We start from the raw sequence: 13,951 nt of genomic DNA, 5'->3' as shown, positions 1-13,951 counted from the left end.
GGGCTGAACAATCCCTTTTCTTCTTCAGTAGCTATGCGATGCGACCTCTTATTGTTCTACCGTTGGAGCAGTTACTGATAGTTGATGATAGGCAATGCCACTCTCTCTTTCCGAACCATTCCTAAGACAATTAATCGATAGAAAATGGCTTGTTGAGCAACCTCCATCTGCGTCCAACAACTCCTCCACATCTGCGTCTACAAACTTTTTTACTGCGCAGGGACCTTCTTTCTCTAATGCGGTCGTCACCATATTCCCAATTCTACGAATTTAAGCTGCAGTTTTTTTTATTAAGAGCAAAAAGCAATCTTCTCACAAATGTCGCTTGTTGGGCTAAAAACGAATCTTGTTTACTCGCTTGTACAATGACGTATGCAAGTAAATGTAATAATACTTGTAAATGTATATTTTAAATATTTTGCCTTGACATCTCAAATACTCATTCGTTATTTTAAGCCCCCCATTTTAAGTTTAACTACTTATGTAAATCTAATCTTCATGTTGCTTTCCAAACGAAAAAAGATAAATTTGATGTGAAAAATGCTATTAATTACCTAGATGCTACAGAAAATTCATTAATACCAAATTATACATATTTGTGCTCACTACTATATAAACTATTTTTGTCCTTTTATTAACTTTTCTGAATAATACGGAAAATCAGATCCTACGTTTCAATATAAATTATTTTTCAAACATTTCAGACACGCGTTTTTTAAATTAGAAAATACGTAATGTAAATGATAACAGAACGATTGATAAAACGGCGATAATGATTCAACAAACAAACATATTTTGACGAAGTAGATATGGTAACAATATCTAATTATCAATATCACAATCAATCAAAGGTTCTGAAAGATTAAAAAAGTCATTTGTGATAGTATTCTGAACACTTTTTCGCCTATTTCGGCTGGAGTTCCGCAAACTAGTGTCTTGGAACCACCCCTATATCTGCTTTATACTGCTGGTGTCCCAACAACAAAAGAAACAGTACTGGGAACATTTTCTGACGACACAACCTACTTAAAACGCCTACCAATTCCAGAGTTAGTTTCTAATACACAACTAGGATCGAATTTTTTAAATACAACTATGAGTTCACACATATTTTAGTCGATCTATCTGTTCTCTCACTGTGACAAGGTTCCAGAGTTTGGCCCTATTTAATATCTGAAAAATGTATTGTTCATCGAATAACTGCAGAGCTTCTGGTTTTTCTGAAGATGTAGCTTGGACTCGTGCATTGCTTACATACTAAAATACGTTAACAGCGTTACTCACCACCTTAGTCTTAATATTTTCATATACTTCTTCCAAAATATGCATTGTCATACCTAAATATTAATCTTTATTCAAGTATAAGTACAAGGCTGGTGAGTTATTTGATGTTTTGTCGATAAAGTTGATAGGAACATATTTAAGCTTTATTCTGGTAATTTATTCGAGTTTTATTCACCATTGGTTGACCTAATCCATTATGTAATCGCTAGCTGGCTGAACTTTCTTCAAAGATACTTTTTTAACCGACTTCAAAAAAGGAAGAGGTTCTATGTTCGGCTGTATATATTTTTTTAATGTATGTTCAGTGATTTCTCCCTTCGTGTGCTTCCCGAATGCCCTTCCGAGGTAGTTCCATTGGAACCAAGTTAGGATCAGATGGGGAAAAGGGGGGAGAAATCGAGGGAAAATCTCAAATTTCTAAAGCACGTACAATGTTCCCACCAATTTTTTATCTAAAATAATCAGATACTTGGGTATAATGTCATTGCTGAACTGATGTGACGAAAAATCGGAATTAGTTCAGTATAAAAGCCATTCAGTTTGCTTTTTAAGCACTAACCATATCATATGAGAAGTCGTAGAAACATGGTAGGCAACTGTTTCTATGGTATAATAGTTCAAACGTTAAGCTCACACGCAGAGGTCGCGAGTTCGATTCCCAACAGAGCAGCAACTTTGTTCTTTCTAGTTTGGTTGGAACATTTGTCAAATCGCCTAGACTAGGTAGCGAGGCCCAATACCTGAAACATTCCTTATTTTCAATCATTGTTTCTTTATTCCTATTTTTCATCATACGGGCTGTACTTTTATTTGGGCTATCCATTGTAATACTTAATAAAATAATTGCATAATTTATATAATTTATTAACACTAAAAAGAGGAAAATAAAATATTTTTAAAAATAAGTAAGGAACTCACGAAAATGTAATAAATAATCAAACTTAAACTGTTAACACAAAAAAAACGTTTTAAAATAAAATATCTACGTAATAATCGTTATAATAACTAAATAAAAATCAGTTTGAAATCGGTGCCGAGCCTTCAAACAATATAAAAATAATATAATTTTATGTCATACACACAAAATTGAAATGGAACAAGACAAATCTAATTTAATATAACTGTTTGGGCGCGGCACCGACTTCAAACTGATTTTTATTTAGTTATTACAAGGATTATTACCTACATATTTTATTTTAAAACTTTTTTTTGGGTTAAAAGTCTAAGTTTGATCATTTTTTATATTTTAGTGAGTTTCTTATTTATTTTTTGAAGTCTATTCAATTTTTTTTTGTAAAAATATTTTATACTTTTTATCTACTGCTATTAGAGTCGTAACATCAGCCAACGTTGCATTGCAATTGCCCTAGTTCGCGTATATTACTGGTACAAAACAGATAGAGAATAGGTTGCAATATTTTCTCAAAAGGCTTGGATATAATCGTAAACAGATAAATAAATCTCTAGAATTTAATATCATTCAGTTGTTAACAAGGCTTTAAAATCATATATTTATAACAATCTAAACAAATGTGTCAACGGTGATAATTGTTATTTAGTTAGATTAAAGATAATCTGCCTTTTTGCATTATCTCCTGTATGTCTGTAATTTTTTCATATAAATTATTAGAATATCAATACATGATATTTATTTGCTTTCCATTGTCAATCGCTACATTTCTAACTTCAACCGGAACGTCACTATGCCTTATCGCCCTCACTATCCCCACTTTGCTATTTATTGTCATTCGTCTGCTTCAGTCCGCTTATCTTCGTTCCATAAATTATTATCAACTGGGGTAATTATATCACAATAGGCTAGATGACCATTTTTGAAAAACTACTTTACGACAATTCTACATATTTACTTTACCCGAAATTAACATTTTTTCTGCAAAAAAAATAGATTTGAAAGAAAAATTGACTTTGAAATAGTGAGATTTTAAATGAGCCATATAACGCCCGAAACCTGCACGCGACGTAATTGTTTTGGTCATGCTGTCGATAATTTTTGTGTTATAATTCGATATTATATCGAGTATCAATGGTTTTAGGGCGTCTAAAGTAATTATACATCGCCAAAAACCCAAAATAAATTGTGTATTTTCGTCCCGAGGTAGAAAAATCTTGCAAGAAGTGAACCAACCAGTATAGTTTAAATATAAATAATTTATCACAGCAATAAGATCATTATAATGTAAGTATTTATTACTTTAACTACCTTTAATTATGCCTAAATTGTAATTTATCGAAGCAAATAACACTGTTAATAACATTCGAGGTGAGGCAACATTTGTTTTATTTATAGTATATGTAAGTCCCTAAGAATGTTGTTCATCTTTCAGTTACCAAATAATATAAAAAATCATATTTAATATAATTTGACTGATTTAGTCGTACAAGTGTGCATGAAGCCAGTATATGTTTCACATGATTCGAATGCCAACTAAACAGAAAAAATAGGCTTCTAATTGAACATTCGCTGCTGACCATATAACAAACTAATTGAACATTCGCTGCTGACCATATAACAAATCAATTGAAGTCTCAGGCCTACCATAGTAAAAAAACATTTTTTTGAATAATTTTTTTTCTGATTATAGCGACCCTCCAATTTTTTATTTATTAGTTTTTTTTTGGTCCTGATTTACCTATTTATCTATTTATCTATTTATCTATTTATAAGAGAGGATTGCCCGTGAAGGCGCTTTATTTTGGGGTATGAGAACCTTTGGGGGCATGACTAACCGCTTTTGGGGGGATAGTCTTCGGGGTTACCTGATTGGGAACGCCTCTGACAGGGATCTGATGTGGGAATTGTTTGAGAGAGCTAAGGTTGCATGGAATTTCTTGTACAAGGAGAAAACGGACCGTCTTATTTCTGGTGTGTCAGTTTCCCGATGAATTTGTGTATTTCTGACAAACCATGGTGCGTTCAGAGTTTGCCTGAGAAGTTTATTTTGCATTACCTGAAGGTTTTCCACTAGTTCCGGCCTGTGGCGACACCGTAGCCTTTGGAGATTGCTTTATTTATCTGTCATGACAATAGGAATTTACGGTCAAAGATGAGGCCGAGATATGTGGCTTTTTGTCGCCGCGGGATTGAGACTTTTTCCACTCTCAGCTGGTAGGCGTGGATGTCTCTCCGATTGTGAAAGATTATGGCCTGAGTTTTTTGGGGGTTGACTGTGGCATTTAATTGAATTTGAAGTTTTCTCTGAGCGGCATCTACAGAACGGGAACTGGTGAAGAAAGCTGTGTCATCCGCATATTGGGCGGTTTCCGCATCTTTCTTAATTGGGATGTCTGACATGAAGAGGTTGAATAATGCTGGGGCTAATGGGGAACCATGGGAGACTTCTGCTTTGACTGATTTTGGACTGGAGAGTGTATTACCGATCTTTACTTGAAAGGATCTATCAAACAAAAACGAACGCAGTAAAATTATCAGGTCTTCTTATATTATAAATAAAAAAATACATATTTAAGACAAGCTTTATAAACATATATAAAGTATATTATGGTTAGCATATTTTGTTCACAACTGGATAAAAAATATAATTTATATTTCAATAACATTTTGTTAATTAGTATTTGTTCTTATATTATGGTTATAAAACCTTTATGTGGTTATAATATAGTTAATCATTATTAGAATTATTTCCGTATTGTATATCTTGTGGATAGTACAAGGCTCTATAAAGCTGACACAATACTTATTGGAGTTAACACATCCTTTCTAGAAAGGAATAAAGGCTTTTGAAAAGCACGACGGCACGGTATATCTTATTTCTTCTCCTTCTTCTTGAAAACCCTCTTGGAGTCCTCGACAAATTGTAAGAGGTTTCTCGATGCGTAGAAAGGTTTTGCTGAACCGTCGTTAATAAGTTTATCTTCGCAAAAACATATCAGTAGTGTATCAACGGCAATCTGTAAAGGAAATAGGTTTTCTTAATCAGTAACAATTGCAATGGTGGCAAAAAGTTCAGAATGGATATATCTAGATGTTATTATACTGCATGAAGGTTCAAGATGTATGTTTGCTGTATGTAACATATGTTACATTTATTACTAAATTTGTAATAATGAAGTATCCTGTGCATTTTTATAAACATTTTTACAATACTTTGAAACCAATCAAAAGAAAAAAATTAACATCATTTAAACAATCTTGCTTAAAGTTCGAACAATTTGTAACTCGTAAGCAGAGGAACTTTAGTAAAAACAAACAGTTCGAATTTAAACAAATTTCAAGAATCAACCCCTCCAGATATTGTGATTTTAATAATGTCGATTTAAATCAAATAAAGAAAATTGGGGGGAAGAGGGTTGGTGAAACATAGTTTCCAACGCTACTAAATATTCATAAGGGGCAATTCAAAATTACAAATTAAATCCTTATAATGAATATATTTCTGGTCAGTATAATATATAAATACAAACTCATACTTACATGACACAGATTGAGTACTACTGTTGAAACATAGGCTGCTACTAATCCAGCAGCTAAGTATATGAACATATCGTGAAACGCTTCGGCAACCTAATCAAATTAATCAGAGTTTAATAGCTTAATTTTAAAAAATGTTTCTTATTAAACTGTACGTATTGTATTATTCTTCAAAAAAAAAAGTAAAATTATTATTGGATACATTATATTTCTATCTATTATATCAGACTGCGAAAAGAAATGCGAAGGATATATTGACAGATCTTGGAAACGTGAGGTACTTGTAAGATAAGACTCTCATACTCTATAAAAATTAAGACCTCTGCGATCAGCTCAGATTAATTTATTTATATCATTATTTATTTAAATAAATCAATTTACAACTGGAAAAAATTAAAATGCCAAGTTTACGTTTAACACTAATGAAAAATTTTAATAGGCTGGATAATTGTATTTGCCTCTGCCATTTTCCTATTGATGCTTTTAGTACACGTAAACTTCACCCAAAATTCGATTGTCATTTGTTTTTCCACTTCTAGTTTTACGAGTAAGTAAAAAATTAGAATCAAATAGCCTCAAATGTTTTCTACAGGGCAAAGTACTTTAAATCACAAAAACAGAAGCAAAACTTTGATAAACTATTGAAAATTAATATTTTATACATACCGGAAATATTGCCACGATAACTACAGAAAATAACACTGTAGCCGCAACAATCACCAATTGTATCATGCCAAAAATGAAATTGCCAATATAGTTAATTGCAATGACATCTTCCAGGTTGTTCAGCAGTAACCTAGCAGCTCTTTTTCCAGATTTAACAAAGGCCTCACCGTGAATTGCTAAAGAAGAATATCAAATAACGTTATTGTAATATTGAATATATATCTAAAACAACTATAATTTTATACGCACCTGTTACAATGTATGAATTTGACGAGAAGAATCTGATCAATTTTTCAATGGGTTTCAATATGCAATTTATAAGCCCTCTAAATTTATTATTGCTTAGCATTAATACAACGGTTCTCAGAATTGACATTAGGACGATAATCAATGAACCCAGAGCGGCACTGCCCAGGTGGAATTTAAATGTATTTGTTAAAGAGGTCTTAATTGGTTCGTGCAGAAACATCTTGTCTCTAAGATATATGATGATATAATATATATATATATATTAAATATAAATATTAGATGGTTACCTGGCAAAGTACCAATGCGATACTGCTCCAGAAACAGCCATAAACTCTACTCCAGATAGAAATACATTAAGCCACAAGACAACAACAGCATTGAATGCTAGAGTGAAGTAACCTATAGCATCCATTCGGAAATAATAGAATTCCGATACTTTAACTAAGTGTCCATATGATATCATCGTAAATGTGACTAACAGAAACGCTCCATTTAAAATCACCATTACTAAAACCGTCTAAAAAACATATTTTTACTATTTAATACTGGAATTGTAGAATTTGGCATGATATTATTTGCATATCATTTAGAATAGTCGTTGGCATAGTGATGCCAAATTCTACATTAAAATGTTTCTCATATGGGCTTCTGAAGCCAAATGTCTATATTTAAAAAGCCTATATGAGTCATATAGTGAATATAATTATTTTGTTTTAAAGCAAACATGAATACCCGTTCGAAGAGCATTTTTATGGTGTGAATCCCTAATTCTAGTGCTACATTTCGTCCTAGGTATATATAGTATTTAATCTTTCCAAAAATGTTACACTATGATACAACTTTCAAGAATGCTCACTACATTGTTACGTTTTTTTATTGATGGTGCATCTATGGAGGGATAATGCTCTGTCAAACATAACAATAGTGGTTTCAGAAATTTTAATTTTGATGGGGTGGCCAGTTATCGTATTGTGCCTCTAATTAGATATGCGCTCTTATGACATATCAAATTATAATGACAAGAAGATTGGAGCAAACAGTCATCGATAAAATCTAAAGTCTGGAGTGGAACAATTCCCACATACAATAAAAAACCAGCGATTTCTTTAACATGACTGAGTAACAGTTACATACTGACATTAAGGAAAGACATATTAGAACGCATGCACATCTATCACAAGGAGCACAAATTGTCATAAACTTCCTAGGAATCATACTAAACTAGACAATAGCATGTCACTTCCAAATTATTATAGTCAAATCAGATATAAAATATATTCTATCAACTAGTCTAAATGGCTAACTTCTCACCCAAACAAAATTGCAACGAATCTAACAAACACATAACCACCACACTATATATTATTGTTAGATTTATTTAATTCTGTAAATGAAAAGTTAAAAACAGTTATATGTTAATTTTCACTAGGGTCTCCAAAGAAAGTTTATATTTCAGAAATATGTTATTAGTATCTGCATAATTTCGAATTTTTTGGAAATAATAACGTCAAAATAACCAAACCAAACCATGACATCATCGAAAGTCACCTAATCTAAGAGTCGCCCATCCCTTGTGCCTATAACAGTAACCCATTACTGATGCTTGCAGTTTGGATTCGTTGTGCTCCAATGGTACAACTTTACTTATTTACGTGTTAAAGCTTTAATTGATGTGATTTTTTATATACACTTTTTTGAGACACCGTGTATACCAACACGGTTAAAGCAATGTAATGAACTGAAAACTTAGGGGAATCTCGAAAGTTTAAAATTGTTAGGAAGAAAACACTCATTAACTGGGATCGAAAATTTAAATCGCGTCTAATTTTTGTTCTTAAGTGAAACATATTAAAAATTAAATATAAATTATACTTACCGTTATGGGTAAAGCAACTAATTGGGGCATATCAAAAATGGACTTTGTGGCTTCTTTTATCAAGAGGATGATCAGCGAGATTTTTTTTCTCAAAAATATGAACATAAAAACCAAAACTAGGGCCAGAATTGTTAGTGAGATGTTAATGATAAGGAAAAAACGTCTACGTTCCTTTTCAAGATCAGCTTTGGCATATACTATCCTAAAATACATTCAGTGTTAGCAACACAAAATAGCAATAAAGCAAATCAAAAGCAAGCGATAGTAGCAGCATTGCGTTGTAGGTGTAGATTTTAGTTTGGGTGGGGCGGAGGCTAGTTGAAGATAGGTTTATCTCGGTGAATATAAGGCAGTCCAATATTTATCAATGTATGATGGTAAATGACAAATCCTCTTAGCGCATTTAAATCAGCGACTTCAATGAAATACTTCCGATGTTTGCAACGTTGATTAAAGTACAGATGTAGATGGTTTCTCGATATCATTCATCATTAGAGATTTAACTTTATAGAAAATTTTGGAGAAATGTTTCGCGACGTCCAACATGTAGATGTCGCTACTTCTAACTTTTGTTTTAATCGCTATATGAGCCGAGACGGGATCCGATTGGTTCACTTTGTCTTTACAGTGCCTTGAATTGTTTATTGGATTCGGGCGCCATTGTCAGTGTACCTAACATAAGGAGCAGTGCATTTAGATTTTTATGACGTTTAGAGATTAGGTTATTAGTTCATTAGCACTTATAAGATGATAGTACAATAAGTAAAGTGAATTCTCAATCTAGAAAGTGTTGTGTGTCCGGATGCACAGATAGTAAAGATATACAAAGTGATTTTACTTCGAAGAAGTATTTAGCTGTCTTTAAAAAATGGTTGATAATGTTCAAAATCCCAAACTGGCGGGATTAACCATCAAAGATATTTCTAACCGTTACAGCTTGTTTTGTTGTAAGTTGAGGTACGTTTACTCATATTAATAATCATATAAAATATCAAATATTTATTTTTTAATTTTAGAAATTGAATCAAGTATTTGACAGTTGAAACTCCACTAAAATAATAGCTTCCGAATACAAATATTTTAAGAGAGGATTAACCAAAGTTCAATACTAATCAATAATGCTTAAATTTTATTGCCCAAGTAAGAACAAATTTGTTACAATGAATGAAAAATTTAATAATCACCTTGAGGGGTTCATTTCATTAAAGAAAAAAAGGGTAATTATCCGAATAAATATATTGGCTTAAGGCTACTTAATCAAGATCATTTGGATTTTTTTTGGTCTATTATAGTTCATGGATTGAAGAATTTACATTCTTTTGCTAGTATGTTTGACAAATCATTTAAAGCGTTCATAAGTTAATTTTTTTCATCTCATTTGCCTTTAGGAAATTGCGAAGATGGTTAATTCCATACTAACGAGGGATGTATTACCAGGAGTTGAGACATTGCAACTGCACTTTATACCTTCAATTGCAGGTGTTCCTATATAAACAAAGGGGCAAGGAAATATCACATTTATCTCACGATATTGCCACGTCTATAAAATAACATACAGCTTGACAAACATCTTTTTAAAAATGTACATTTAAAACCTTTTTATTGTACACTTTTTAATGCTCTTTCAGATAGAATGTTAAAAATAATACGCACCATATACTTTTACAAGTTCTTTGTTTATGATAATATTTATATTTTATGGATATATTTATTTTTATACTATATTTATATTTTATATATAATTTGCAGTTTTACAGATTGTATTTATTTCATTCATTGGATTTTATTTAATAAATGTATTTCAGAAATTAAATTGTTTTTTATTTAAATTTTATTGGTCAATAAAACGTGACGGCAGGGCAGGTAAACTTTATCAAAGAGCCAATTAAATATCTTCACAGCAAAATGTTTTCCTTGCAGGTGCCTATAATGAAGATTTAAATTGACCAATCAAATTACTTGAATAGTAGATTTAACCCCATCTGGATGTTGGGCAAAGCAAAACTTTTCGCCAAGAATCCCCTATTGAGTTTTATCTCTATTACTCTATGATCAATATTACTCGTATTCATGAAGTTTCTTCAGTAAACATGTATGTACTGCTCTGTACGCCCTTGTAAGCTATTAAGAATATATCCCTTCCAGTAATGATTGTATAAAAAAAAGTGAGCCGAAGAAATGGGTAATTAATACGAATCGCTCCTGTTGTAAACCAAAACCCGATAGAGTTATATGAAAAGCTCATGGTCTTCCGAATGAGGTAAAGTAATGCTGAAACTTTTTTCGCGGGATTATCGGAAGTTAAACAAATTATTTTATATAATGTGTTATAGTCTTAGAATGGCGCAAAATGTTGAGATTATTAAAAATATATGCCAACTAAAGGACACTTTGAGAAATCTAGAGCTTGTAACTTGGGAAAACCTTAGTTTAAACAAATGCATTGAGATTAAACAATTTACTATCTTTCGACGTTTTAATTTTGCGGTCTCATTGATAACCTTGCTGATAAATTAGTGGAAAATTCGATTAAATTTACTTATATATTAAAAAATTATTTTATGATTTAATACTTTTTTATTACTGTAATTTAGTAACTGTACTTATGTATTTACTGTGTAATACTATTTTATCATTGACCTTTACCAACTTAAAATGAATTATTCTCCATGATTCCGACAAATATCTCTAGCATTTTCTCTCCCCAAGGAAAACATGAGAAAAAATGTGTGCATCAGTAGTTGATTTGAGAACCATATTATTTAACCATTCAATAGTTCCCAAAATTAGAGTGTCTAATTTCCCACTTCTCTTGCAAACTTTAATAAACAATCAATATTATTTTTAATTAATAAGCGACAAACGCACACTTTACTTTTTAAGTGTGCCAAGATGCCATGTGCTCATTATAATTAGCACAAATCGCACAACTCATCCCTTCACACACACATACATACATAATACTTACCATAAAGCAGTTACCAAAATAATACTTCCAACAAGGGCTGTAGTAAGTAATGACCATATTAAACATCTAGTTTTGTATCTAAGTATTATCAACACTAACATTGATGTTACTGTAAAAACATGTACAAGTAATTATTAATCTCAGCTGAAGTTATATAAAAACTTACAGATACCCAATAAACAACATATGATCAGTTGCCACTTAATAGTATTGAAAAAATCAACTACATAACTTATATGAAAACTACTTGATAAAACATCTTTTGGTATACATCTCTTATTGATTTTTTGGCTGAAATCAAACACACAAAAATAAAATTAATAAAGTAAATTTTTAATCCTAACTAAAATTAGTAGAGACTATGACTAATTGATATTAATAATAATACTCACGTATCATTTCCACATTCGGAAATACATTTTCTGGGCGCTAATGGATTAAATATATCAATATTCTGATTATTCTTATCAGCTATGAATAGTAAATATCTACAAAACTTTCACTATTAATGAGCTGCTAGATTTTTCTGTAATAATAACTAGAAGCTTAAGAAGCTTTGTTACATTAAGCCTTAATAAATTTACAGTTTAATGTTTAGAATTAAATAATGAATAACTACAACTAATATACCAGTTATTTTAAATATAAAGTACTATTCATTACAACCAAATTATGGAAGTAAAAATAATCTTACGGCTTAGCTGTCATATCTTGCCCTGAACATGTTATATCATCATATTCTTTATTTGTTTGTCCACATATGTTACCACATTCATCAAATCCATATAGTATTCTCTTAATATCTGAATTGACCAGAACATATATCAGAAATGGAATCTGAAAAAAACACAGAATTAAATAAAATAAAGTCAAAATAATTCTTTATATATAATACCAAGATCAGTACAGTTAGACCTAGTCCGATTATCCATTTTAAATTTGTATGATGCCGATTTTCAGTTCGTTCTGGTATATTGATATCTTCCAAACGCTCATGAGGAATTTTCTTAAAATCACATATCTGGAAAATAAGGAAAATAATATACAACAATATATAAACATATTTTTACTATAATTAGATGCAATTTTTAAAATAGCTTGATTAATCTTAGTTATTTCAATTTCTCAATATTCAATAAATGAAAATTGTCATAAACACAATGCTGCGTTGGCGTTGTCTGTTATTATTTCATATTGTGAAACTAATAATATGTTGAAGAAATATTCAATTACATAAAAATGTTACCTATATATTGTATTATATATAATATTTTATGACTTACTTCACGAGGCATTAAACTGCTAGTATTTCCCATTTTGATTAGCTATTAGTCAGCTTCTGCAAAAATACATTTTTAACAACGTATAAATCCAATGTTTTCTTGGAAAATATGATAAAACTGAATTAATCTTTCAAATATATAGATTTAATATAAACAATTACTTCGCAAAGTTTATGTCAACGTTACACAAAAAGTTATTTAGTAAATAATCTACACGACACTAAAAATCACTATCACACTTTAATACCCAAACAAAATGTTAATATATTAGATGTTTAGAAAAAAAGTTAAATAAAGGAATTATCAATGCCACCTATTAATAGTAGTAGTACACTTGTAGGCCTGTAGTTGGCGTTACTATCATAAATGTTTAACTGAATAAATTACATTTTATAATATCTACTGTTCATCACTTTCCTAGAATTCAAACGAAAACCGAATGAACCAACACGTAATTTTTATATATCAGGCTCTTAAAAACTGCGATAACTGGGAAAATATTAACTTTAATGTTAATTTAAAATTCCCCCATTAAATGCTTAGTGTGCCACAAGATGGCCAACGCACGAACCTTTATTATAATTTAATTTGTTGAAGCAGTTTTCCTTACAAGAGGGTATATATATAATTTCGCCAACTTGTTTTTATTGTTTTTTAGATGAATCGTCAAATTAAGCCAATAAAATGGAAATATGCCGGCTTGGTGGCGCAGAGGGAAAGGCAACAGGACGGTCCTCCTATTGTTGCGATAGCCGCAGGTTCGAATCCTGCTGGGGCATGGTCGTAAATGTATGTTTGTGATTATCCAAGGCAAGAGTGTAAAATCCGACAAGGAAAATGATCCCAGTCACGCCAGTAACCAGGCTGGGTAAGACCGGATGTCTTCTGGGATGATTTCTAAGTTGGTCACTCGCCAATCGGTAGGCTTAATGCCGATGACCGTGGCTCGGAGCCCACGTTAAATATTAGGTCCAGTCCAGATAAACCCATAGTTGGTAAAAGGAGACTTAAAAAAATGGAAATACGAATTTAGCTATTATTAATAGTATTATTAATACTATTCAAAACTACTCAAACATAAACTACTATACTACTCAAAACATATAACTTAAATGTTAATGGTTAAATTTATCGTGCCACAATATAATTAGCTTGAAACTCTGTGTAGATTATTT

General features: G+C 31.3%; 1 protein-coding gene across 2 annotated transcripts; it reads right to left on the bottom strand.

The window, feature by feature from the left end:
* Window positions 1–4,765: 4,765 nt before the first annotated feature.
* LOC143199031 (choline transporter-like protein 1) lies at window positions 4,766–13,221 on the bottom strand. Of its 2 annotated transcripts, none has more exons than XM_076408751.1 (13): window positions 13,090–13,221; window positions 12,777–12,832; window positions 12,389–12,514; window positions 12,188–12,330; window positions 11,886–11,981; window positions 11,660–11,784; window positions 11,494–11,602; window positions 8,526–8,727; window positions 6,937–7,166; window positions 6,650–6,876; window positions 6,401–6,576; window positions 5,738–5,827; window positions 4,766–5,214 (listed from the first exon to the last, which is right to left on the bottom strand). In XM_076408751.1, exons 2-13 carry the CDS (start codon window positions 12,807–12,809, stop codon window positions 5,071–5,073), a joined length of 1,701 nt encoding a protein of 566 aa, XP_076264866.1. In that variant the 5' UTR covers window positions 12,810–12,832; window positions 13,090–13,221; the 3' UTR covers window positions 4,766–5,070. The 2 variants fall into 2 exon arrangements, with proteins under 2 accessions (XP_076264866.1, XP_076264865.1); XM_076408750.1 differs by having other exon boundaries at window positions 12,938–13,148.
* Between the last annotated feature and the right edge of the window lie 730 nt (window positions 13,222–13,951).

Source organism: Rhynchophorus ferrugineus, unplaced genomic scaffold (assembly GCF_030347505.1).
Source record: "Rhynchophorus ferrugineus isolate W39M unplaced genomic scaffold, kcgeb_rfMv2 rfM6, whole genome shotgun sequence".
Taxonomy (NCBI): Eukaryota; Metazoa; Arthropoda; class Insecta; order Coleoptera; family Curculionidae; genus Rhynchophorus; species Rhynchophorus ferrugineus.
The sequence above is the reverse complement of the archived record's forward strand: the minus strand, read 5'-3'. Positions and strand labels throughout refer to the sequence as shown.

Bases quoted from the DNA above. Each gene is read 5' to 3' on its own strand.
- LOC143199031 (XM_076408751.1), bottom strand. From the start codon at position 12,809: ATGGGAAATACTAGCAGTTTAATGCCTCGTGAA. The intron at 12,331-12,388 runs GTATTATATATA...TGTTTTTTTCAG, and splicing joins GTCTAACTGTACTGATCTTG to ATTCCATTTCTGATATATGT. The intron at 6,877-6,936 runs GTAACCATCTAA...CATATATCTTAG, and splicing joins TCGCATTGGTACTTTGCCAG to AGACAAGATGTTTCTGCACG.